The sequence below is a fragment of the Hoplias malabaricus genome, chromosome 5, assembly GCF_029633855.1.
Source record: "Hoplias malabaricus isolate fHopMal1 chromosome 5, fHopMal1.hap1, whole genome shotgun sequence".
Classification (NCBI taxonomy): domain Eukaryota; kingdom Metazoa; phylum Chordata; class Actinopteri; order Characiformes; family Erythrinidae; genus Hoplias; species Hoplias malabaricus.
In genome coordinates, this window is record NC_089804.1 from 46,605,618 (window position 1) to 46,633,259 (window position 27,642).

At 37.9% G+C, this 27,642-nt stretch overlaps 1 protein-coding gene across 2 annotated transcripts in view; it reads right to left on the reverse strand.

Annotated features, from left to right (window-relative positions):
- LOC136696663 (kelch domain-containing protein 8B-like) overlaps positions 1-27,642 on the reverse strand; it is a 105,716-nt gene that overhangs the window by 13,287 nt on the left and 64,787 nt on the right. For both annotated transcript variants that reach the window (XM_066671260.1, XM_066671261.1), the window contains 2 exons: positions 24,950-25,114; positions 15,289-15,513 (listed from right to left, as the gene is read on the reverse strand). In XM_066671260.1, coding sequence (XP_066527357.1) covers positions 15,289-15,513; positions 24,950-25,114 — 390 coding nt within the window. The remainder of the gene's footprint in view (positions 1-15,288; positions 15,514-24,949; positions 25,115-27,642) is intronic.

A 27,642-nucleotide genomic window follows, 5' to 3' on the forward strand; every position in this document is an offset into this window, starting at 1 on the left:
TGCTGGTCTGTATGCATATATCTCCTTGGTCACTGTTTGTTTGCTCTGTTTAACCTCTTTGCAATCTCACAATATTGTTGGCCTAGGGATTTGATTGGAGACACTCCAAGAGGGTGGATGGGACAATTCTGAAATGTCTGCTACCTATGTAATACCACTACAGGATTTTAAAAATCCTCCCCAATGACGAAAACAAGAGCCACACCACACATAGTGACAAAGTAAAGATTAGATCATGGACTATGAGACATATATTGCTATAAAATCAGGAGACATTTTTGATTGCCTGGAGGAGCAAATTTACCCGTAAAACTGACCTGATTATTCTATAGTGTGGCATAAGACACAGCACAAAGTCAGAACAACCTGTATTAACCCATATTTTCAGACTTAGGCAGATCTGGTCTAGGTTGTTTTATTTCACTTTTTGTGGGTTTGCAGCTTCAAAGCATCAAAGTAATGTGCTAGTAATGTGATATATTCCATAATATGTCCCCTTTTAGCAATATTTAATCTATTGTAAGTAGTGCTGTAAACATTAACCCGTTACTGCACATTAACACACAGAAATTTCTTTTAATGCTAATTAATCTTTTTACCAAATTTTGAGCCAAACTGCTCTTGTAATTAAATTTTTTGACAGGACTAAGTAACATATTCTTAGTTTTTAAAAAAACATACGATTTTCTGATCTCTTTTAATAATGGACATTTAAAAATAAACCAATCAAGTAAAACCATTCATTCATTCATTGTCTGTAACCACTTATCCTGTTCAGGGTTGTGGTGGTTCCGGAGCCGACCCGGAATCACTGGGATTAAGGCAAGAACACACCCTGGAGTGGGTGCCAGTCCTTCACAGTGTGACACACACTCACATATTCACTCACACACCCACAACTACGGACACTTTGGAGTCACCAATCCACTTACCAATGTGTGTTTTTGGACCATGGGAGGAAACCGGAGCACCCGGAAAAAACCCACACGGATATGGGAAGAAAACACTAAACTCTTCACAGTGACCCGAAGCAGGACTTGAACCCACAACCTCGAGGTCCCTGGAGGTACCTGCTCCAGGTACCTGCTGCGCCACTGTGCCGCCCAATATGAATTATATTTATATTAGTGTCTACTGATCCTTTTTTTACTTAATTATAATATCTCTGTGTAGCATCGGCCAAACAAAGCATTAAATCAAATTTAATGGTGCAATTATTATTTTTTTAATAGATTGATAATTGTATTGTAAGCAACTCTGGAATTTCAACTGTTCTTTTAAATGGTCTCTTGCTACATACACTGCCTAGCTCACCTCCTCAAGTTGCATGTGCATCTGCAATACCAAAAAAGACATCACAATTTGCTTCTCTAACAATATGAGATTATAGGAACTGGCAGAATGTGCTTGCAGCCTTATTTTAATGGATTCTACAGATTTCCTAAAACAGGAATGGTTTAAATCCTGCATGACAAGCAACCAGGCTCAGCTGTACTCACAAAGCTGAAAAGAGGTCATCTGCAAAGGGCTTGTACATGTACAGGAAAAACACACATAATTAGTCACATGTCATTACAGTCATGACCAATAAGCACTTCACATTTCCTATGATTCATCATTCGCTGCTCTCTCTCCCAGCAGACACAGCTGTGTTCCTATTTCTCTCTCTGTGGAGCAGGAGGTGTGTGCTGATTGACAGGTCTACAGGCTCAGAACAATGACCCAGCTGGAAATGAGAACCTGTGTTTATTTAAAGCCCACAAATCAATCATCTCATACACACACAGACACATAAAAACCCACACAAAGAAATAGCTTTTTTTTGGTATTTTTTACACAAGAATATAATGTATGCAATATCTGTAGATGATTTATTCAATATGATAAGAATTTTGTTACTATATAAGATTATTATTCTATAAAATTAAACAGCGAAACTGATGAAACTATTTTAGATGCCCTGCTCAACGACACCTCAAACATGGATTGAGGGAGGACAGTGCTGTTCATTTCTGCCTAATTTTTCTGCTTGTTGTGGGAATCAAACCAGCAACCTTTCAGTCCAAAGCCTGCTGCTTCAACCATTAGGCCATAAGTTTTATAAGTGATCGTCTCTCCCATCGTTAGTCATGCCAATGCCTCCCTGCTATCTAGCACCTTCTAGTCACACACAACATCACCAGCCTGGGAGGTTGAAGGCAAATGCATGCTTCCTCCTAGACATATTAAGCTAACCTCTGCTTCTATTCAAGTGCTGCTAATGCAAAGTCACTGGACAGCTCAATGCACTAGAAGAGAACACCAACTCCCCAAATCTGCTATGTCAGATGCCCTGTGTTGGTGGGATAGAGCAGAAAAGGGGGGCATCCTTCCTGCTCAGAGGCCAGGCCAAGAGTGCTATCTTGGACACTTGTACTCGGATTGTTGAGGTAACACTTGGGTGTGAGCCAATGATATGGGGATATCTCCCAATGATGGGGCGAACACTTAGACCACTAAATCAAAGAGATGCAAAATTTTATACTGAAATAATATTGTTTATCATGTTTCTGGCATATACTTTTTGAACATACATCTTAATTTTAGTGATTAATTGTGATTGGGTTATATAACATTTATTTAAATATTGAGTTCATTAAAGAAACTTTTTTTGACTGATTATTTTGTTTGAAAGCAAGGGAAAGGGTTTTGCACTCAAATGTATGTACAGCAATTTACATTCTGAGCTGCTGGTATGGAAAAATCTGTATGCAAAAGTTTGTAGACTGCTTATAATGAGTGATTTTAGATACTATTGTGGACACAGAATTAAATTGTTAAACTTAACTTATTTAATCACTGTAAAAAATTGTAAAATAAAATAAAAAGGGCAACCTGCTCACCGCCAAGTATTAGTTAGAGCAGTTTGAAGCCTTCCAGTGTCTAAGCATAAGTCCGCATTAGCAGTCTAACATCTGTACCTGTCCTTGCAAATGTCCGTGTGGACATATATGATATAGTACTGGATACAATCTGGACTGCCCATCTTTAAGGACAAGCTTAAACACATTAAATGTTTTAAAGCAAGCCTATGTTTTCTCACATTTTGCAAACCACTGATTACACCTATACTCTAAAAACCAGTTAAGACAAAGTGCATATTTATTACTCTCAAAGATCAAGAGAATGAGCTGCACGTCAGCAATAATAAATCTTCACACTCACTTCATCCCAGCGGAGATGCACTCTGTGATTGATTTGAGTGGATCAATGGACTAATCCATAGCCATCCCGGTTAAAGCGCTGAACTGGGTTAGACCTACACTGAAGTGTGTGAAGCATTATGGGTTAGAGACAAAGTGGAGCTAAAATTGTGTAAATAAAGTAATATAAAATCAGGGTACAGTAAATTGCCCCAGAAAGGCACACAAGGAGGCCAGAGGAGAGGAACTGTGCAAAAGAAACAGGCCCCTCACACAAGGGTCTATTAAACACACACATGTAAACACACACATGTACACACACACTGAGATACATACTGTGAGCATTTAAATGATTGTAATTAAAACACTTTTTATAAATTGCTCTATTAGAATAAAATAGAATAGCTTTTATTGTCGCTGAGAAAAAAATGTTCAGAACAGTGTTAAAACAGTGAAATACAGTAAATTCTTGCTCCATAGGTGGGTAATATTTAGTATTTTTGCTGTTTCTGATCACTTAAGATGGAAATATCTCCAAAGAAGACTAACTGCATTACTGAAAGCTCTACAAAATGAAGCAACTCATGTTACAAATGAGTTTCTGTTGTAGTGTGATATGATGAACGTGTATTAATTTCTAATAAGAAATTTGAGTTTCAAAGATTTGATTTTAATACCCAGACTTTAGCTGGTTTTCAGAGATATCTCCAAGCCAGATGGAATGTGAGATTACCCAGAGAGGGTCATAAAATTGACACTACAGGCCCTTTTCAGGACAGTTTACAACACAGGGTCAAGAGAAGAATCTTTCAGAGACACGGGCTCAACCTTGATTAAAACTGTCTTCTCACACATTTTTAAAGACTGTTAAACAAAAGAATCACACATTCCTTAATTCTTTTGTTTACCTGATGAACAAGTTGCCTATGTGTACCACTGTGTGAAATGAATTCCCTTTTAGACAAATCAAAACGGGTGGAATTAATTTACATGTTTTAAATCACCTTTTATATGAACTTATGTAGGAACCAAGGTAGCCACAAACTCTGTGTGATATTTGAGTTAAGAATTATGTAAAACATGTTTTGTCTAAATGATATTACTTAAGATTGTTAACACAATCTCTTATATTGCAAAAGTATAATTCAGAATTCTGGGATCGTCTTCATGTCTTTGTCTTGTCAAGTGTCATAAATTGTATGTGATGTCACTACCAAGCTACAAGAAATAGCCAATCGGGGCAAGAGATGCTCCAATCCTCAATCTCTGAGGACCAATCAAGTATTCAAAGCTGGTTTTCTAAACTCTGGTTAAAAACCCAGTGGCGCGAAATGACATACACTATTTTGCTTCGCTCCTCTTTTCACACCCCTTCACTTCACTTCATTTCACTTCACACTTTTCTCTTTTTAAACCTTTTTCAAGACTAAAGAGAGAAATGACTCTGGCTTTGAAATGACTCTCCAGCTCTGTAGGTGTTAAGCTATTATGGCTTATCTTATGGCTATCTATTAAAAAGTCTTTTATTAAAAGGCTCCTCAAGCAGGGTCCAGACAGAACAAACCCAGAACTTTCAACCAGAAGTTTATTTTAAATTTATCTCTAATAGAAAACTATAGTTAAAAGGACTGTAGTTTAACTCCAGTAAAATTCAATGCCACCCAGAGCATGAAGGAGACCTCAGACCTCTGACAAAAACTTCCGGACCAGCGACGGAGAAGGCCACATGCGCTCTCAGAATGACCTTCTGAGAAAGGGGCCCATGAGAGACCTGCATGGACGTGTCTCTTACAAGGCGGCTGATCAGCGATGACGGAGAATTCCCACAGAGAATTTCAGAACGCCACCAGCTCCGACTGAGTGGTCGCCGTGTCCCTTGCCACGAGGGAGAAAGAGGAACCCAGCAGCTGAAGCCCTACAAGGCCAGCAGCTGCAGTGCTCCAGGAGGCAGCGCCAGAAAGCACCGACATGCTCCCAGCTATCTCCAGGGATAAGTAAGGTCACATGGTTTCATTTCTTTCATTGCTCAGGAGGTTGGTGCTGAATGCTTTGCTGGGATAAATTATAGCCTTTTTAGAATTTAGAATAATTACCATAAAGAAATTCCCTCATATATTAATCTCCCTTGAAAGTGTCCGTAGGTGTGTGTGTGTGAGTGAATGTGTGTGTGTCTGTGTTGCCCTGTGAAGGACTGGAGTCCCCTCCAGGGTGTATTCCCGCCTTGCGCCCGATGATTCCAGGTAGGCTCTGGACCCACCGCGACCCTAAATTGGATAAGCGGTTACAGATAATGGATGGATGGATTAATCTCCCTGTTCCCTCATGTATCGCTGTAATCCATTTCATTTTATGAATGTATAATCAATATCTATTATTTGATATTACACTTAATAAACAAGTTTTGTGATAAAAACCAATCCTTGGTTATATGTGTGTGCACTTTTCTTGTACCGAATTATTACTTCTAGTTCAGATTCAATTTCGGAGCCAAGAACCTACAGCGGTTCAATGAGCATAATAATTCATTAATAATAATTAATTCTAGCTAATTCTGCTGTATAATATGAAGGTGGCCTACTTGTCCAAGCTAAAATTGGACAGGTAAATTATTATTATTATAATAATTGGGAGTCATTAAAATAATATATTACATATTATTTAATGACTCCCAAACATGGAGCTTAACAAAACAAATTAAATAATTAATTATTAATCAAATAATAATTAATTATCATTGACTCCGATATGTAGTATTTATGCCACTGCAACGTGTGCATCATTTCCACTACACTGTGGCAATTCAAACCGTGAATAAAAACTTACAGACCAGTTAAACTGCAGCCATGCACAAACAATAATAATTTTTCCCCCTCAAATATACCATTCTACCTTAAAAGACAAGGAGTTTCTGAATGTAAACAACCAGACAAAACTGTGAGAGAACTACCAGAGGATATCGCCATTGTCCTGCAGCAGTGACTTAGAGGTCCACATCTTTCTGTCTCTCACTCTTTCTCAAGATGGTAAAAACTGTTGAAATGCTAAAAAAAATGCTAAAACTGTTGTTAATGCTATATATAATTTTAATATGCTTGAAAATCCACAAATAATGATACTTATTAATACTCTATGTCAACTAAGCAATAGCAAGTGAATACACATTTAAATTATATTTAAAATGAGTTCTCAAACTCAGACGAATAAAGCAGTGCATCCAACAATAAAGGAAGCCTTGTGCATTTTTATACAATTATAAAAACAATATCATTTAGAAATCTCAGATTGTAAATACTGGGCCATTGCCAAATTCTCCAAATGGATGGCCCCCAAGATGATCATTCTGTTAACTTAAGAAAAAAAGCTCAAACTACCACTTGGCAAGGTTGAAAACAATATAATTACATCTGCCATTGAGGGATGTAAACAAGGTCCAAAAACACTTCATCACAATAGCAGCTGTCACAGTTGACGACTGAACATGGCCTACAACAGCACACTCTGATACCAGCAGCCCATCTACAAAAGGTGCTTTTCCACTGCATGGGTCTGGCTCTACAAGACATGACTCGGCTCGGCATGCTTAAAGCTTGTCTCTTTTCCACTGTTACATCTCCCTGACGAAATGGAGCTGGTGATATCGCAAACCCTGTCTCTAACAGGAATCACTGGCTTTGAAAACCACAATGATGGCGGTAAAGTTAGTTTTTTAAAGTTAGCTAATTTTTTTAAGCTTAATACCGAGGCTTTGTTCAATCTGTTTATGTAGGCCATGTTCTACATTATAAAAAGGGTTATACACAATTGCACATAGGTAAAAGGTGTTATCTATAAAGGTAGGTATAAAGGTCTGTTATCAAACTTGAAACTTGCCATATTGCCAAATCTTTACTTGTTATCTTGGAGATATCTTTGATCTATTACTGAGACATTACTGGTAGGCAAGACATCAGCATTTGATAATGGGATCTGTCCCATAAAGCAGTCATATGTCTGGGTAATCTGCATTTGTTTTATTTGTTTTCCATAAGTAGAACTGACAAAATTTTGTTTCTGTATTAAGTGCTGATTTGATGTTTTTAGCTTATACAAAACTTCACATCTCCCCTTAATATCAACAATCAGCTAAGGCTTGTTTGGTGTCCAAAATTTGTTTCTTTAGATTTGCTCTGGAGTTATGAGGCTAATAATTCTAAAAAATAGTGAAACTCTGTGTTACATATTTTTGGTCTAGAGAGGTCCATTACATGCATTAGGGCTTTCATTATATTAATATTAAAATTAAGTACATTAGTAGAACATAACTATAAAAAATACAATGCATGCCTTGCAGCTAAAGGACTCCATTTAATTAAGGGAATATATTTCATACATTTTTGTCATCCATCCTCTTCAACTTTCTATTTGCGGAGCTATGTAGATGTAGCCAGAGCTCTCTACAGCAAATCTCTCCTACATTGCGGTAGGGTAATGGTATGCTTAAAAAGGCACTATGTAATGACTTGTTGTAAAAACAGGTTATCCATCATCACCAACTGTCCTTCATGTGTGAATATTTTACTTCTTGGCAATTTCTTTTACCTAATTAATCATGCCATCAGGTCTGGTCTGAGTAGTTCTCAGCAGTGAGGGCCACACAGACAACTGCTCTGTAGCAGGGAGGGGGCAGTAACCATGATGCTGAATCATGATTACCTGCAGCCATTAGCTGATAGGGTAAATTTAGCATTCTAATTAATTTATTGGCTGTCCCTGTCTGCTGCAGTCAATGGCAAACACCTTGATTTACTGCTATTTATCGGGATGTAATTTTTGCTAGCTAGACCCATGTTGCACTGTGAGTTAATAAATTATTCTATGCCTGAAGTCATCCTTCCTCTTGGCCAATACTTACAAAATTATGATAACAATAGGCACAAGCCTCTTACAAGGTGCTTCTCCGCAGAGCAAAAATAAAAATAAAGGCTGGTCTGCTTTTATCATAGTGAGAACTGCCTTTCCCACACAGCCAGGCAGTACAGAGTCTGAAAGTATTTATTGAACCATTTCTGAAACTTCATCTTCACTCTACTTTAATCAGATGCTTTTGATTCAGATAAGACACACTCAGATGCAAAACATGCCTATTTATGTATAATTGCAGCCAAAGCTGTGCACCACTCCATGGGGTAGTTAAATACGTGTAAACATTTCCAATGGATGCCTGCTGAGTTAGCCATTCAACAGTAATAGTAAAAAATAGGGAATGCAATATACAAGATTTTCAAGAATTTAATGGTTGAAGTGCACTATTTGTAAAAGACTGTCATTATAAATCATGCCAAATTCAAGATGTTTTACTGTTTCACTGTTGGATTTTGGAGGAGGAGTATCTACATAATTGTTTTTCTTGCCAGTCAGTCTATATGTATTGCTATGTGCTGATTTGCTAAGTGTCCATGATTCATTGTTATGGATTATTGTGTGATTCATGCTAATAGTGTAGTGTATGAACAAACAGTGTGGTGTCAATGTGAGCAGATGGATATGGAGGGGAGAGGGCAGCACTGCAATGCTTTTGCTTGTTCTGACTCACACTAGGCCTGACTCATGATGGTCTCGAGCATGCGCATGCTACACCTCAGCCACATTCACACACATTTTCCTTTCACTCAATTCAAAGAAAAAAAAAAAAAATTTAAACCAAAACAACAGAAAAGAATACAGACAGCCAGACGGACAGACAGTGTTTGATCTGGGTTTTGTGATACAGCAGGTAGCATATCAAAGCTCTCCTTCTAATCCTTATTGAGCAGTGGCAGGAAAGGGAGACAGTCATAACCATAGAAGAGAAAAACGGCAGGGGTGCATGACCTGTATTTAAATGTTAACACTGTGGGACCACTGTCCTTACAGACAAATCCCCTACATTTCATTTGTAAGTATGATCACATTTAATCAAACGTATGGACATTTTGGGTAGCCAATCAACCTACCAACATGTGGTTTAAGAGCGCGGGAGGAAACCAGAGCACCTTGAGGACACTCACACAAGTTGGGCTCCATTCTGAGCATATTATGAGCATAATATGTGATCTTATATTATGTGATATTATGATCTAATACTGAAATTTATGTACACATGATCATGTTTTGTTTAGGGTTTTTGTGAGTTTATTGTATATATTTTATACATGTTTCTTGGCTTAGATATACAATATGGAAAAACCTCCTACTTGCAAAGAATAACGTTTATGAAAGTGGTTCAAAGAAAATTATAAGATTATGATGCAGCTGTTAAAGAAGAACAGAGAATAAAAGAGTAGTAAGGAAGCAGATGATTACATCTGATGTAGATAACCTTTAGAAATCCACTGACCCATGAAAAACAAATGTGCAAATTAACAATGCAATGTGAGTAATAACATCTTCTGCGACAATTATTCATTCATTCATTATCTGTAACCGCTTATCCAGTTCTGGGTCGCAGTTGGTCCAGAGCCTACCTGGAATCACTGGGCGCAAGGCAGGAACACACCCTGGAGGGGGCGCCTGTCCCTTACAGGTCAACACACACACACACTGACACATTCACTCACACCTATGGACACTATTGAGTTGCCAATCCACATACCAACGTGTGTTTTTAGACCGTGGGAGGAAACCTGAGCACCCAGAGGAAACCTACAAGACAGGAAAAAATCCTGGATGGGGCACCAGTCCATCACATGACATCACACACTCATACACCGTCCCAAGTACGGACACTTTTGAACAGCCAATCCACTTACTAATGTTTTTGTACTGTGGGATAAAAGTAAAGCAACTGGAGGAAACGCAGGCACTCCAAACTCCTCACAGACAGTGACCTGAGGTAAGTATTGAACCCACAACCCCAGAGCTGTGTAACAGTGACACTATATATTGTGCCTCCATGCCACCCCCAAAATTTTCAATTCAATAAATTTTCTACATACACACCAGGGCACAATGTCCTCTGTCATTTTGTTGCATCATAAGGAGATATAATTTGTGTCACAGACAGAATAAAAAAAAAAAAAAGAGGGCAATAAATGAGCAAGACTAAGTGTGGTGATATTCCTGAGATGGATTTTTCAGTAGAATGACCCAGTATAACATATCAAAACAAAAAAGTTCTGTGACTAATGTCAGCTCAACTAATGTAATATATGGCTAATGAGGCAACAGTTCAAATGAGGAAATAAGTTTCCAAAGTAAAATATATCTATAAACTCACATCACTGAAGTGCAAGTCCTTCATGTAACCATACAGAAAGAAACCATTAATAGAAACATTCAGCCTATGTTGCAGTCTTATATGTACTCTTCCAAAAAAATGCATGTTCTGTTTGCAGAGCAAATTAATTTCTATTCATGTTACAGATGGAAAATGCAGTGTTAGGACTTTTACTTGGGATACAGTGATGTGCATACTGGAACTGGGAAGTGGACCCAAGTGTTCTGAACAGACACAAAGTGAGCAGTAGTACATACTACAGATCCTGCCAATTATTATTATACTAACTGAAATAGGCTTATCAGTTATAGAAGTATTCATTATTTGTAGTTCCAGGGAAATGTAAAATCAAAATTCATGCATACAAAATTCATGAGATTTGTAAAGGTGAAGTCTGTAACACCAGCAGAAAAAAGTACCATCATATCGGACACAACCTGAGGCACCTTTGAGCTCAGGAACAGCCCAGCACCCCTGCTGCCTGTTAATAGCCTGTCCTCCCACAGAGCCGATTCACTATGACACGGGTAAACAACAAGCACACATGATTTGAAAATTGGTTTGGCAGGGTTATTATGGCATGACATATTCCTGAGTTTAATTCGAACAAATTAATTCATGAGAGACAAGTGAATAATTGCTCCATACATTTTAGGTGTTTCTTACTCCAAGGCATAAATATACTCTGAACACGAAGCTTTGCTTTCAGCTTATGAAGACTTCTGTGAGAGACTTCACAGCTTTGAGACATTTAACAAAGATAAGACTCTGTTTAATCTAAGATAAAATGAGGTGCGTGTAAAACACTGCAACGGGAAACATTACAATAAACCACTAACAGCAGAATTAATAGATGGCATAAATATTTCATTCTCTTTAGTGCTGGAGGATAAGTGTGATGCCTTGATTTTTTCAAGTTTTTGGATATCATTCTTTTACATAACTGTCTCTACGAGATTACACGGGAGCTCTGTGTACTTCTGGCATAGCCTCAGTCTACAGAAGTACACTCTATTTTTGCTGATGAAGTATATCTACTTTTTCTCCCGCTCTCTTTCAGAAACGCACAATTTCAAATTTTGCCTGAGATTACTTCATGCAGCCCATTTGTGTGTCAACGAAACCAAGTGAAATATAGCAGCCGGAATGAAGCCCCATGTGGAGCTGAGTGCTTTTAGCGATGAATCGTGGGGATCAGCCTTGGTCCACAGAGAAGGGATTTACGGGATATAGGACGTTTGAAGCAACTCAGAAACTCTGCTGAAGAAGAAACTGTCTGAAAACTAGCGCAAACACCTCACTGAGTCATTCCTATTGCAGAGACACAGCTCAAACATCCCACTTTTTTTTTAACTGCAGATTAGCCTGATGAACTAAAAAGTCATTGGCAGATATGGCAAGGTAGTAGAAATGGGACAGATTTGATTCATGTTGGGGAGCTGGAAAAAGAGAAAAAGAACTGCATGAACGCAGCAGCAGCAGAGAAAAAGCTACAGAAGAACAGGAAATTGAGTAAGGGACCAAAAACCACAACTAGGACTGGGGAAGCAGGATTGTGGGTAAAAATAGACGGAGATAAGGCAGAGAGTCATATTTTTAGTGCCTCTGATGTCATAAATAAAGAGAAGAGATCTCTTGAAGAGCTTCTGCCTGACAGCGGTGGGGTGTTAAGAAAACACGCCAGGCGGCAATACAAGCAGTGGCAGGTCTCTAACGTTAATGACTCTCCCTCTAACAGATCTCTTTGCATCACTGCTTTAAGGGAGCCACAAGTAGATGATTCTCAGAGAGCTCCTGAGTCTAGTTCTTTCACTGAGAAGAGCTATGCACTTTTAATTAACCAAGTAACCTGTGCTGAGAGGAGTAGAACGTCCTGGTGAACTATAATAGTGGATGGAGAGATGGATCAGAATATATCAATGAATACTTGTTGGCTCTCAGTTTTTGATCAATTAGACTCAAAGCTAATATGCTGTCGAATGGCCAAAATGACAGAAAGCAGAGAAAAGCTTTTAACTGAAACCTTTCACTAAGGGATGGATTATATTTGATAAGTTCTAGTTAAAATTTTTTCCAGTCAGTTTTTTAAGTAGTTATAGTAATGTCATTCTTCCATCAGCCTGGAATTAAGTTTGATATGGATAGCAAGTATTGCTAGCTTAGACAACAGCTAATGAAGCTGAAGATTTAGTAAATTACAAAACATTCATCATTCATTGTATGTAACTGATTTATCCAGTTCAGGGTTGTGGTGGGTCCGGAACTTACCTGGAATCAGTGGCCACAATGTGGGAACACATTCTGGACTAGGCGCCAGTAGCAGAGCACCACACACACACACACATACCTTTGGACACATTTGAGCAGCCAGTCTACCTACCAATGTATGATTTTGGACAGTGGAAGGAAACTGTGCAAGACCGTGCGTCCTGATATCTGTTCTCTTGAAGGTGGGAGCCAATCTGAGCATGTGTAAAGTGGCAAAGACTGCACAAATGTCCTACAGATCAGATGTTTGTAGATTAAAACGGCACTCTTTTGCACACATTCCTATTGTATTAATCATGTGTTGGTAAGGCCAGGGTGCTAGGAACTTGCTCTACAAACTATAGAATAAGCCATCCAAACTGTGGGTGCAGTGCTTTAGTTCTGTCCTTCAGACAGAACATTTTTAAATAGTGGAAGGGTTTATTACTTAAAGCCGTGTCAAACCTAGGGGTATACATTTCTACACTGCAAACTGCAATGTCGGTAGCAAATTAAAATAAAAGTCTCTTCTGAAGACTTGCATCTCAGACACTTGAGACTCAATTCAGATCTATACCTCGTGGGAGACAGTTGAGCTACCCAGTTTTTCCATGAAAGACTTTAAAAAATGTATTTAAAATAGTTTTCTCTTTAGCTAATATCATATTTTATTTATCTTGAATATTTATTACAGTTTTACACACATCATGTTATACATTCGCCTAATTTGGTTGAGTAGCATCATAGTTTAATAAACAGAACTGCGTACATGAAGACACATGCTCCCTTTATTACATATGTTTGCCGGCATGGCGAATGTGCAGATTAGTGAACAGGAATGTGTAATGGAGTCGGCCTGTAACTGCTGCTTGGTAATTACACTCGCCTACATTCTCCAGAGGCTCTGCAGTAATAGGTAAAGTGATAATGGAATTACTGATTGCCACTTACACATACACAGGCCCCTCACGCAAGGGTCTATTAAACACACACATGCACACACACACATACACACACACAGAGGCAGAAGAGACACAAGTCAGCTAACACAAAGCCTTCCATTTACTGCACAAATCGACACAGTGCATTTTATGATGGGATATTTAAATGCAAATGATCTTTATTAAAACGTAAAATGGAGCAGGTTACAACCTGTACTCCACCTGGCAACCTAGTCTATTTGACAAAGAGCAGTCAGCTAATAGGTCACACTCCCAAAGGCAAAGAATTTATTACTTCAGTATAAATGCAGTAAATTTCTCTGTCTGAAATGTTAAAGTTTACAAATTTAAAAAGTCTGACACTGGAAAGTATGGCATAGTACAAAGCACAAAAGTCATGGCATATGCTTCAAAATCTGCTCAGTTTTGCCTAGCTTTATTGATTTACTTTTCTGCCATTCATTCTGAGCCATTTCTATTCTGCCATCTGAAAGAGTTTCCTGGATACTGGTGCACACAGTGGACTTGGGGGGGTTGGGGGTGTGGGAGTTGGGGGAGCTTAATATAAGCAGACTAGAGTTTAGTTTAAGCTTGTATCAACAGAGGGGATAGCCATCCACAATGCCCATGCTGGCACACACACACACACAGAATTCATGGCTATTGAATAAGAAAGGAATGAAAAAAGCAAAGATAAGAGATGAGAAACCAGAACAGTTCAGTAGGATAAGGGCTGATGGTCTATAGGGGGTCATTCTCTTAACTTTGAAAAGCTGACCTGGCCACTGTTGCTTCCATGTGGGGTGAAATGACAACTTAATTAAATGTTGTAAAGTATTCAGAGTAATATGGAAATTGTGAGCACACAGGCAGTAGCATGCAACCAAAAAGTAAAGAACACATGCATGGTAAGTCTATATGAGCAGCTTGTTCTCTGGAAATGGTTAAATACTAAAATAACCTAATAAAATCTCCAAGGGCAACATTATTTAGACAAGGATGAGACTTACTCTGTCTCCATTTGAAGGATTGCCTTACTGAACAGCATACGTGAGTGTATGACTAACTGCATGGTCAGGAGCAAAGGCAAAGCCATGGAAAACCACTGCTTGATTTGACAAAACTGAAGTAATAGCCCATGAGTTTTATGTAGTTTGTTCCTTCTCACTTTTATAGCTTGCATATTACACAGCTGTTTCTTTAGGCAGACTATGCAGAGGCCCATAAAAAACTATAAAGCCATACCCCATGATATACCCAAGTGTTAAAAAGATTCATAATTGAATCGTTGATTGAATGTGGTTGCAACAAAATAAACTCACTGGTAACAGAAATTTCCAAATTGTGAACAGTGATTCTGAAGTTATTATGTAAGTATGTGCGTGCTTTAGTGTTTTATTTTGGCCTGAAATGTTTGTGAGAACCAGTATTGCAGCCTGTCATCACTAATATCATCACAGTTCAAAAGTGGACCAAATATGCCCAAAATGTATCTTAATCACATAGATTTGTGTTCAAACATGACCCAGTCAAGACAAATACTGTCTAAATCTGAAGTGGCCTTTCATTATTAAACTGTTGAATAGAACCTGATACTTCTAATGTCACTTCTGGTTAAACCTGTAGCTTTCCAATGAGTATGTGCATGTGTGTGAAAGAGCTTGAAAACCTGAACATTCCTTACCTTGTTCAGAATCGTATTCCTCCACGGTGGAGACAAAGTGTGGTCTAGAGTAGAAGTTGTGTGGTCCAGGCTGCTGTAAGCCCCCCAGACTGAAGAAGGCTCGATCTGTGGCTGCACAACTACAGAAGGCTCTGCGACTGGGGATGCATGGGTACCGAGTCCAGCTCTTCATCTCCAGGTCAAAGGCCTCAAATGCAGTCACAGGCAGCTTGCCCTGGCGGCCACCTGACACAAACAAGAATGTTTTAGAGGTTTTGTTATTGCTGCTAATATCATTAAATTACAGCGAAACTTTGACTTACGCGTGAAGCAACTTACGACTTTTCCAAGAAATGAGCAGAGATCTGCTTTAAGAAGCGAGCCGAGATCTGAGCTGAGTGAGTGAGCTTACTCCACTCCTCCACATTTTTTCTTATATAAAAACATTTAACCAAAAAAAGTGTTAATTAATAGTATTTCAATTCATTTTAATGGGGAAATTTAATTTGATAAACGAGCAAACTGAGTTATAAGTTCGGTCACAGAACGAATTAAACTCGTAAGTCAAGGTATTACAGTACTTGAAACATGTACACTTTTAAACATTTAGAATCTAAACTTATAATGAATACCAAGGTTGTGTATGTAATAGAAATGCTCTTTTATACAATTAACTATTGCAAATTTTAATGATGAAAAGTTTTGTACATGCATAGTTGTTGTCAAATATTTTTGCCATGTTTTGTCATTTCTTTACATCTAATGTCACAAGTGTATATACCTATCAATACAGCATAAGTAAAAATATAAATGAAAAAATTGTGATGCAGTGGAATTCAGTATGCAAATATATAATTAGATAATAAAAAAGAAAAGGTAATAACTGCTCACTGTCAAAGGTTAGGGGAAGATGTTTTTTTCTCAGTCATTGTCTATGGACACAGTATGCTCTTCAAAATCAGAATCTATTTTATTTAATATATAAATTTGTTCTACAAAGTGCTTTCATAAAAACAACATATACAAAATGCAACAGAAATTTCATCAAATCTAGATGAACAAAATAAAAACTGCCTTTATGTACAATTTCAAACAGAATAAACAGCAGATCATTGCAGGTAAATCTGAGTTCATTTCTTGAGAAGTTAATTCTATCATAATTATTGTGCCGTTTATGACAGACTAAGATGGAATGGACTTTAAGTGTGTGTGTGTCTGAAGATTAACAGGACTCAGTTAGCGATGATGCTGTGTGTGCAGGAGTGTGATTACCAAAATCAAGGACCTTTTTGTCTCCAGTGACAGTTTGAAGGCCCATTCCATCACACATACATTTTCTCCATCTTTTTTCACAGGGCATGAGGCAATGCCACTGCCCGTTTTATATATACCGTTTTATATCGTTACATTGTTTTACAAAGGTTTACATTAATCTATGTTGAAAGCTAAAAAGGATATTCTATCTCTTATAAAGTTTTGAATTTTAAAGATGCATGTTTTTCAATGGACAGTGATGATATGCACATGGTGGCTCAACAGTTAGCATGCTTTATGAGTGTTAGAGTCTCACTGAAGGGAATAATGTCAGAGTGTGTAAAGCTTTGGTTGGGTTTACATAGATGTAACTTGGTGACTGTAAGATAGGAAGGATGGGGTATTTAAAGTAGCAGTATGATGTATATAAGTGTGGACAACATGAATTCTAACAGACCTAAAAATGTCTCACTGTTAATGTAGTAGGCTTTTTTGTTAAATATATGAAATCTGCTATTTGCCTGTATCTGAGCAATTAATAATTTGAATCAAAGTACTTAATGTCCAGTTTCAGTGAAAAAAGGATGTTCTCCCTCTATTCACAGAAATTTATATAGAAAATATCCTTAGTCTATATTTAGACCAAACCCTAACTTGAAATAAAACATGTGCCCTTTCATCTAAAAATAAATGTAAATATAATAATAAAAAAAGGAAAGCTCATGAAATAAAACCAAGACAATTTTGCTGCTACTGACAAATCAGGTTACCATTGTTTTCCAGTTACTACTGTTTTTTTCTGTATTTTAAGGACATTTTTCCTTAAAATATACAAACACATGCGCACACATTCTGCCCTACAGTCTGGGGTGGAAGTAGGACACCACACCCCCACAGTGGAAAAGCCACTTTTGTTGTACTGTTGACTCATCAGTCAGTGGATAGATCACCTGTATACACACAATAGGGCAGACAATGGGAGTCATATCCTATGGAATCATTTAACTGTAGTGCTGCATTCATTTCATCAGTCTGTTTTACTGCTCTAGGATGACAGCTGCTTGTATGTGTTGCGTGTTCGGCATGCATGATTGCTATGTGTGAGCTTTGATCTCATTTGGAGAGTATTGGCGCATAGTGGGGGGAAGCTAGTGGTGTGCAGCAACTGGATGTACACTGCCCACTGCCCTTTGTTATTACCTTTGCTGCCTTCTGTTAACTCACTCTAACCTCTGTGCATGCACAGGCTTATGGTCACTAAGACTTCATGTGGGTGTGTATTTATGCAAATTCTACAAGACTCCTCAGCCTCCAGCTGTTTCACTTGCTGCATGTAAGACAATACCACACGGCCATTATACTGACACATATCGCAAGTCATATGTCTTGCAATATATCAATCTGTTATAAATGTAGGTGTGCTTTTCTTTTTTTGTCTTTTTATTTCATTAACATTTCATTAAGGTGTATCCTCTAATCCTTCTCATAAAAAAACAACAACTGAAAACAACAGTGGAGCTAAGCAGGTGCCAAATCAGAGTATCAGGCTCTACTAGAACACAACATATTTGTGTACAGGGACTGCTTTTTATAAAACAGAAATGTAATCAGGAAAACACTGGTAGGACAGATTGATAATTAATCAACATTGTTGTTTACAAGTAAAATCTATAAGGACAAACTTTGTTACCCATTTAAATTGCAGATATATGATGTACTAAATGTGTCTAAAGATTATGAAACTAACACAGTTTTGCTGTTTAATAGAAGAACATATGCTATTTTGCAGCAGACCACCTTGTGTAACTAGCTTTTAAAGGGGACATCTACGATTGAAGGGACGCGCGGTTCTCTCTGGTTATGTTCAGAAGCTCTTAATCTATTAAGGTGGAACAATATGTTTGAGGAGAAAAACAACTGTTGTTTTAACATGGTGGAAGTTTAACTTGTCTGTCTCGAGTTGTTCATTTTGTAGCTATTTCGGTAATGCAGTTAGCCATCTGCTGAATTTGCAGACCTTTCCACCTTAAGTAATCCGAAACAGCCCATAAGTCCATATTGCCCACTTATGGTGCATTTGGGTCATGCTTTTTAATATATGGAGTTCTCTCCACTGTCTAAATAATGAGAAAGAGAGAGAGAGAGAGAGAGAGAGAGAGAGAGAGAGAGAGAGAGAGAGAGCCTAGCATACCAGACAAAGACACATAGTTTATTATTTATTGACACCAGGTCCTTGTATACATTAGACTGGTTTCCAGCATGCAAACAGATTGAAAAGCTAGCAAATGGTAAGGAAACATCTTCTGAATTTATTTAAAAAGTGTTTTTTATTACAATTGTGAATGTGAATCACTCAGATATATAAATATGCTGCACAAAACCAGCTATTCAGTGCCTGATATCAATGACACCATGTGTCCTTGTTATGTAGATTTGCTCATAAATTTACTAGATAATGTTAATTTCCCCTAGCATTACCCAAAGTAGGATTAAAACCACTTTATGATCAATGTACCACTAAAATAAGATATTCATGTAAAATATACTTTACTTTTTAGCTTAGTATTACTATGACATTTTTCGTAAAGACTTTAAGGACTAACATAGTATTAATGGAGTTGTTAAATTTCAAAGCTGTTTCTAAGAATTTGACTACATTTTTGCCTTGCTGTTATGTAAAGAGTTTGTCTGTTTTTTTTAAAATAAATAAATGATAATATAATAATACTTACATAATAATAAAATAATACTCATTTTATTTTTCAATAATAATAATAATAATAATAATCTTTGGGTACAGTGAGCAGAACGGTTGACACAATCCCAAGTAAGAAAGTATCTAGGACGTTTAAAGATGATCAGGATGCTTGCCGCATTCAACTGTGAGGGCTTATATGCAATGTGCAGCTTATTGCATTATGAGAGCTGCAAAAACAATGTTGTGAAAACAACTAAAATAGATATATTTTGCAGCCTTAGAGCATGTGTTTGTGTGTGTGTGTGAGCCATGTATATCTGAGTGTGCCTCCCTGTCACTGTGTAGCTGGCCAAGTTTAAAAAATGCGACAGAATCCCAGAATCCAGAGTGGTACCCAGCTGTATACAAGAACGAGGTATCTCTCTCTCTCTCTCTCTCTCTCTCTCTCTCTCTCTCTCTCTCTCTCATCATCATCATCACTCTAACAACCTCTCCCTCTCTCTGGATGTGCTATGTATCTGATCCCCATCCAGCTCTGGCACTTTTCACAGCCCACTGGGACACAGAGCAAGGGGACCAATGGAAAAACACATACACGAGAAAAACAAAAGCAGGAGTGTGGCAGAGAAGAAGAAAGGAGGAGACACATACCTGCCTGAGCCATGAAAGATCAGAAAGCGAAATAGAGAGAGAGAGAGAGAGAGAGAGAGAGAAAGAGAGAAGCATAGGCAGTCTGGTCAAAAGTGGGCTTAATATTCATGACCTCTTCAGCTCTTCCCTAATTAAACTCTTTCAAGTCTCTCGGCTGCCTGGCTTCAATCATTAAAGCTCCATCATTCATTAAAGGAAATTGGAAAAAGTAGAGACACATAAAGGCTGGTGATGAGGAGAAGAGGAGTAGCAAGCATGTATGCTCAAGCACATCTGTTTGAGGACAGACGGCCAGTGTGCAAGCTGTGCACACAAACACACACACACACTCTCACTCACTCACTCCTTCCACTGCCAAATATCACCAGTGAATACACCTGGATAAAAGCTGCACTGAGTGCTGCTTGGGTGATCAAAATAAAATTAAACACTGGAAATATTTGTTGATTCCAGTTGAATGTTTAAAACTACTTTTCCTAGAGCTCTTAGGATTAAATTTTTTTTAAATAACATTATTCTAAACAATATAGGGAAGAACATTATTTACTAAAAACAAATACAAAAAATGATTTATGTTGACTTTAAAAACAATTTTGTTGGAATATTTTCTGAGCCTTAGCAAGGCACCAAGTCAGTCAAAACAATGAGTTTTATCTGCCAGAAATTCAAACATGGACACCTCACAGTGTCGTTAATAAACACACAGTATTCATTACACACAGGTAATGAATTAGGCTGCTAGTTTAGGAGTGTGGCTACTTCATTCAAGTTGCTTATTACTAGTTATGCTCTTAAGATAGCCCTGTCGTTATTAATTGCTGCAATTGTACAAATAATTTATCTTCATAAATACATCAGAATGCTCAACTCAGCTTGTGTTTCACAAGTTTGAGAGATGTGTGGTTTTAGGAAGGTTTACAAGTGCACACATTTTGTAATTTGCCATTTACTTCTGTTATGTAAGTGCTATGTAATGAATATTTTTTCTTTCTCCTGTAAAAAAAATCAATAAAACAAATCAATATCCTAATTTGATTTTAGAATTTAATCTGACAGCCCTATAGTGCTGGAGAGTATTTCAGAATGAATTCCATGTTTTTATGTATGGTAATGATGTAGTTCATTAGCTAATGATGTTTATAGGCAAAATGCTTGCTCTTTGCTTTGAAAAATAAGGTGGAGCACATGATAGGCCTTATGCATGCTAGTTCATTTCCAATTTAGATCAGTGATCTCTACAACATCACAAGCATGGGTAGTAAGTACTGGTCCCAAAAGCACAAATGAAAGTAATGTAATACAAACTACCCACAACATCAGTCTGAAAATATGCCGCTAAAAATACACTGTCGTAATAACTTATATTGAACATCTTTGGTGTAAAACAAGGTCATTGTGCTGTCTCCCACCAAATGCAGACAACAAGCCTACCTCCTCCAGACTCACACTGGGGATCCTATTTTGGGAGACAGCTTGTGTGTGTCACTATGGATGGTGGGAGGAGTGCTGTGAGGGGGGAGAGAGGGATGATTTGTTATTGAGCCCATGCTGTTGGAATGCAGACAGAACCTGCGTTCTATCCCAAACCACAACTCCATAAATAGAGCACATTCCTATCCAGCCTCATCCCTCATGCACAGCCTTAATGTGATTCTGCCATTGCTCTATCTGCAGCCCAGCAGACCCCCACAGACAGAACCAAATTAGGCTCAATTTGCCTGTCTACAGCTCCCCACTTTCTGAACAAGTTAGTAGAAACTTTTGTTTTTCACTGTCCAAGTCTCAATTAGATCACCAACTTTTTAAGATAACAGTTCTAGCTGGCCTTTAACTCAACAAAAGCTGTTCAAACTCAACACCAACAAAACCGATTCTTGATGTGGTCTCAAAATATCAGCAACAAGTGGTCCCAAAATTTCAGCAACAAAACCACTGAGAATTGAGGTGAATAACACTGATAATCTTGTTCCAGTGGCATTTGTAATGGCTGGGAAATAAACCATCAGTTTTAGAAGTTGATGTGATGGAAGCAGGAAAAATGAGAAAGAGTAAGGATCAGTGTGACTTTAGTCAGAGCATCACCAAAATGAAAAGGTTGAAATAGAGCACCTCTATTTCCACCTTTACATCACAACTCAGTACTATAGATCACTCTAAATTTCCATTCAGATGCAACAAGTCTATTTTCTATACTGTTATGTGTCTTTCTGCTTGTTTCTGTACTTACATGCTCCTTTATTTGTCTTCTGCTTTTCATTTTCTTTATATTTAATGTAATATTTTGCTTTGTTTCTGTTATGTTTACATGCTGTTTTCTTCTGGATTTTAAGAATATATATCTATTATTATACAATTAATTATAATAAAAACATAGAACTTAATGAGTGTAGCTATCACACAGCTCTAGGTTCCTGGGGTTGATTACCACCTCAGGTGACTGTCTGTGAGGAGTTTGGTGTGTTCTCCCGGTGTCTGTGTGGGTTTCCTTCAGGTGTTCCAGTTTCTTTCCTCAGTCCAAAAAAAACATTGGAATGTTGATTGGCTCTGCAAAAGTGTCCGTATGTGTGAGTCTGTGAGTGAGTGTGTTTGTGCTGCCCTGTAATGGAGTGGCGCCCCGCCCCCGGGTGTGTTCCATCCTTGCGCCCAGTGATTGTGGGCAGGCTTCAGACTTCCCACATCCATGAATCGGATAAGCGGTATGAATAAATAAATAAAATAATTATTCTATGATAATAAATTATTCACTGTCTGCTTATCCGCTTATCCAGGTTAGGGTCGCGTTGGGTCCGGAACCTACCCAGAATCATTTTGAATTACATTAAAATATTTACTTATGCATGAAATCTTTTAAATATTTTGTTTCTTTTACATTTTTGCTATTTTTGACATTGAAATAAAATTCAGTCAAAACTGCAGACTCTGTCCTTTAGATACAAAATATAAATCAACTAGATCAGGAATGGGTTTCACTGCGAAACCCATTATATGATGAGGTATACAACTACATAACTATACTTGAATAGTGTTACAAAATAAAAGTACTACAAATGAAAGAATGAGAGAGAGTGAGAGAGAGAGAGAAAGAGAGAGAGAGATGCAATTACAGACTGAGCCAAATTCACTATGAATAATGAGATGTGATGTCAGACGAATCTATGTAAGTCCTAATCAGTGAGACAAAAGCAGGTTAAGTGTCTCAAGTGTCAGGATGGGAACTATATAATCACTCCATTCATTCTGTTCCCTCCATCATCCCTCTTCTCATCGCTCTCTCGTTTCTTCCTCTTTCTACCCCGAATCAGATGATCTGCGGGCTGGGATGGGCTCTATGCTCTTAACGCATCACTCAGCTGCAGATCAGAGCAGTACTCTCAGGGAGAAAACTGTATCTGGATTTGATAGAGAAACTCAGAAAGTACTGTGTTTGTGCATCTAGAGTTCATTTCTCCTGGTATTTTTGGAACCTCTACATCTAGTATTGAGTGCAGTGAAGGAAAAAGGTTCACATACTGGCAACTCTATATCAACCACTGGCTCATGCACAATCTGATTTGAAAAATTATAATCAGACACAGATCTAAATCTGTAATACTACTACTTTCTACTTTCACTGTCATATGGGTTTCATAAACAAATGTTATCAACAACTTGCAGCAGAGAGACTCATTTTCAGGAATGAGCAAGCAGTTTAAATGCTTGCTGTGAACATGCAACAAGCTCTTGTAATATTTGTAAAACCTTGACTAAGGTTAAGCTACATGCCCTTCCTCAGGGCATGGTTATTATCTGCATTGTTAAATGTGAGTGCAAATTTGAGATAGCAATAACAGCAGATTCAAAGCAGAAAAAGTCTTCTTTTCCACATGAGAGGAACTGGAGATTCAAATGCAGCATAAGGTACTTCACATAAGTTGCTCAAAAAAGTACAGATATAAACTGAATAATAGAAAACACTTTTATTTTTAATTACTGGCCAAACTGGTGTCCTAGCTGATGGTTCATCAATGGAGGTCAGAGTTTCCCACTTTGCCCATACTGCTTGGCAAAAGGACTGTGGACATGCACACATCCAATATTTCTGTGAACTCTGTACATGAAATGTGCTCTATAAATAAAAATTATTATTATTTACATTTTGTATTTTTTTTTACATGTATTTATATTTTATTATAATTAGTAAAGAATTTTAACATTCATTTCATGCATTTCTGTGTTTTCACTCCTTATACAAACAGTGAAAACACAATTGATTATATGTTTCCACAGTGGATGCACTTTAAAATAACTGGTCATAGACTTTATTAAAACTAAAGAGGTGATTGGCAGTCTGCTGTGTTCTGTCTAAATTAGACTGGTTTTATGAATGTTAAATGTAAAATATGTGGCTTCTGGTTGAATTGTTTAAATAAATAAAAATATTGGATTAAGACAGATACTCAGTAACAAATCACTTGGCTCAGACTTGACTGTGACATTTCTGTGACACATCTTACCAGCTTTCTCTCTGTCTTACTCTCTCACACATAGTAACACACACACATATATTAACAGAGCCAAAGAGCCACATGAGATGCAATTACCCTAAACTATGAGCCTAGTATTTTCTAAAGGACATCCTGTGCATCATCTTTCAGCTGCAATTTTAGCTCTAATGGATATAGCTTCTGTTGTCAGGAACAACACATACCCAATCTGTAGTCCCTTGCTGAAGATCACATTTTAACATTTTAGGGGCTCTGGGTTGCAAAACCTGGCAATCAGCCTCGATAAAGCATGAACAATTACCTGGTGTTATTACCCTGTCTGCCACCACCAGAATATTGTGACGCTGTCTGACAAGGAAATCAGACATATTATTGTAATTACTAACTGAGATGCGCTGTCTGAGAAAAAGGCCTCCATATTTTTATTTACCTATGAAACACTCTTCCACAGCCAGGAACATCATGAGATAATACATGATTTAGTAACTGTGTGGGCAGAGTGTTCTCTCATAACTTTAGTGATGAACTCGTTAAGCACCTTGATTGATTTCTCCATGATATAATGGGCTGAGCCAAAGGGAGTGGGCAGGCTTACCAAGAACGAAGATCTTGTTTCCGCGCAGAAAGGAGGAGGCTCCGTAGCGAGGTGTAGGCATAGAGGCCAGAGACAACCACTGGTCCTTCACTGGCTCATAGACCCTCACCAGAGCCTGAGGGCTTGTGTCTGATCCCATACCACCTAGCGCATATATCTTTCCATCTGAGAGAGAGAGAGAGAGAGAGAGAGAGAGAAACAGAGAAAAAGTTGTATGCTTTACTACAGACTCCAGAATTTAATTTTTTCATTGTTGAGAAACAAATAAATAATACTACAGATACTGCAGACAGAACATGAGGCACTCTATATACAATGAATGTGTTCTCTCCCTCTTTCTGTCCTTTTCAGTTCAGGAACTCCTACTATAACTGTCTCCACACTAAGGATTTGTTCTCCTTTGCTCAGGGACACTAAAAATTAATTACAATATTTTCACAATGACATACACTTGGAAGAACATTGTGGACTGTCATCACTTTTAATCACCAACAACGTAGCACACAGATGGACATTAATGTTTATCACCAGGTTTCTGGTAAGAAAAAATGGGTTACAACACCCAGAGTACCATTATTTTCCTTGTGCCATACTGATGCTGTTTTACCTGTTGTGGCAACATGGTTATTTTGTTCTGAACAAAAAGTATATATATATTTTGGCCGATATATTTTTAATATATATATTGAACACTGACATCGGTTACATACTGTAAATTATCATAAATTGCCGTGTCCAGTGTGTTCCTTCTCTCTCGTTGTTTCCCTTGTTTGTCATGTGCTTAGAAGCACATGGCTTTTTTTATTCTTGTTCTTGTTCTCCTCCCTTGTCTCCACCTTAGCCCCTCCTTGGTCTGTAGCTCCACCCTCTCATCAGTGTCTCCTCATGTGATACTTGTTCCCAGGTGTTTTGTATTGCCTTCTATGTTATAAGCCCTGCCTTTAGTCTCAGTGTTGGTCCACCATTGACACTCTAGGGCAGCGGTGTCAAACTAGATCCATGGAGGGCCGTGTGGGTGCAGGTTTTCTTTCCAACCACGCAGAAACCACACCTCATTCCACCTGTTTTTAATCATTGGATCTAATCAGTAGATCTTGACTTTCAGTAGTGTGGGGCTTTTGCGTGGTTGGAAAGAAAACCTGCACCCACACGGCCCTCCGTGGATCTAGTTTGACACCCCTGCTCTAGGGTCTTCTGTCTAAGTATCTCTTTGTCTCAGTATATCTGTCTGAGTATCTCTTTGTTTAGTTTTAGTTCTATGTTCCTGGTTCTGTCTAAGTAGCTCTGTGTTTAGATTTAGCTCCCTGCGTTAAGGCCTCTCTCTGTTTAGATTTAGCTCTGTGTTTAGATTTAGCTCTCTGTGTTTGTCTTGTCTTGTGATTCTGAGTTTTGTTTAGGTTTACTTAGTGTCTTATTCTTCATGTCTGTGTCTAATGTGTTGTAATTTAATTTCATGTCTGTAGTTAGTTTATTCTTTGTCCTTTTTTCTGTTAATACCCTCCCTGTGTTTACCTCTGTCTCCCTATGTAATTCCTGTGAAAAATATGCTCTAGTATTAAAGTTGAGGTATTTTTCTAATGTTGCTGGGGGCTTGTTCCCCTCATTTTGAGCACTGCTGTCTTAATTATAGTCAAAATACAGCACGTCCAAACCACACATGCTTCATTTTACTTTGGTACTAGCCATTTGAGTTGCTTGGTCTGCCTCTGTGTTTAGGTAGCTTCCATGTGAGAGGTGGGGCAGAATCATGTGACTATGGCTTGTTAATATGGTTTTAAAGGGACAATACATGAACACACGGTGTGAATGTAAAATTAATTTATATAATCTATACAAAATTGTTTATTAGAAGTTCTGAATTTTGATAAATTGCCCAGCCCTACTAGACTGCTTATAAAAGTGAAGACAACTGCCTAGTTCTGCCCTTTCTTATAAGATGATTTCTTAAAGCTGTTGACATTTTGAATGTACTTCATAATGTGCATGTTGGCTTTTACAGAAAGCAGGAGTGTATCAAAAAATAAAAGGCATCCCTTTGCTTCCTTATAAAGTTAGACAAGAAGGCAGCACAAGCAAGGCTTAAATTCCACATGATACTTTCTATGTGCAGCATTGACATGTACATGGCCCAACTACCCTGGGAGAACATTTTAGGAGTTGAAGTTGTCAGCTGCGAAGTCTACAGCACCAGTATGTTAAACATTCCACTTGCCTTTATTAAAGTCCTTATCAGACTGCCCCTTTGCATATAAACCTGTGAGTACTGAGGAGATAAACAGTTTGTTATGACATAGAGATTTGAAAATAGAGGTGTGTCAATGTGATGGCTATAGTTATGGTAGAGAAATTTTTGGCACTGCTCAAAAGTGCGCACATTTTACTTCTTAAAATGTTAGATTCAAATTATATTGAAGGATCCACAAACACTCTTCATTATTTCAGAAACAATGGATGAATTTTTAACACTGAGACACTGCCAATTCATTATGAAAACTGAACATTATGCCACTGAATACAAAGGCAATATAAACTGGAAAATGTCTGTGTGTTGCTAGGGAAGTTTGGTTAAGAGGTTGCAACAGCTGCAATGGTATTTCAGGTTATTACTAAACTGTTGCTATGGATACAATTGTTCTGTTAAGTGGTTTCTTGGTGGTTGCTATGTAATCCCGGGTGGTTTCTAAGCTGATGCT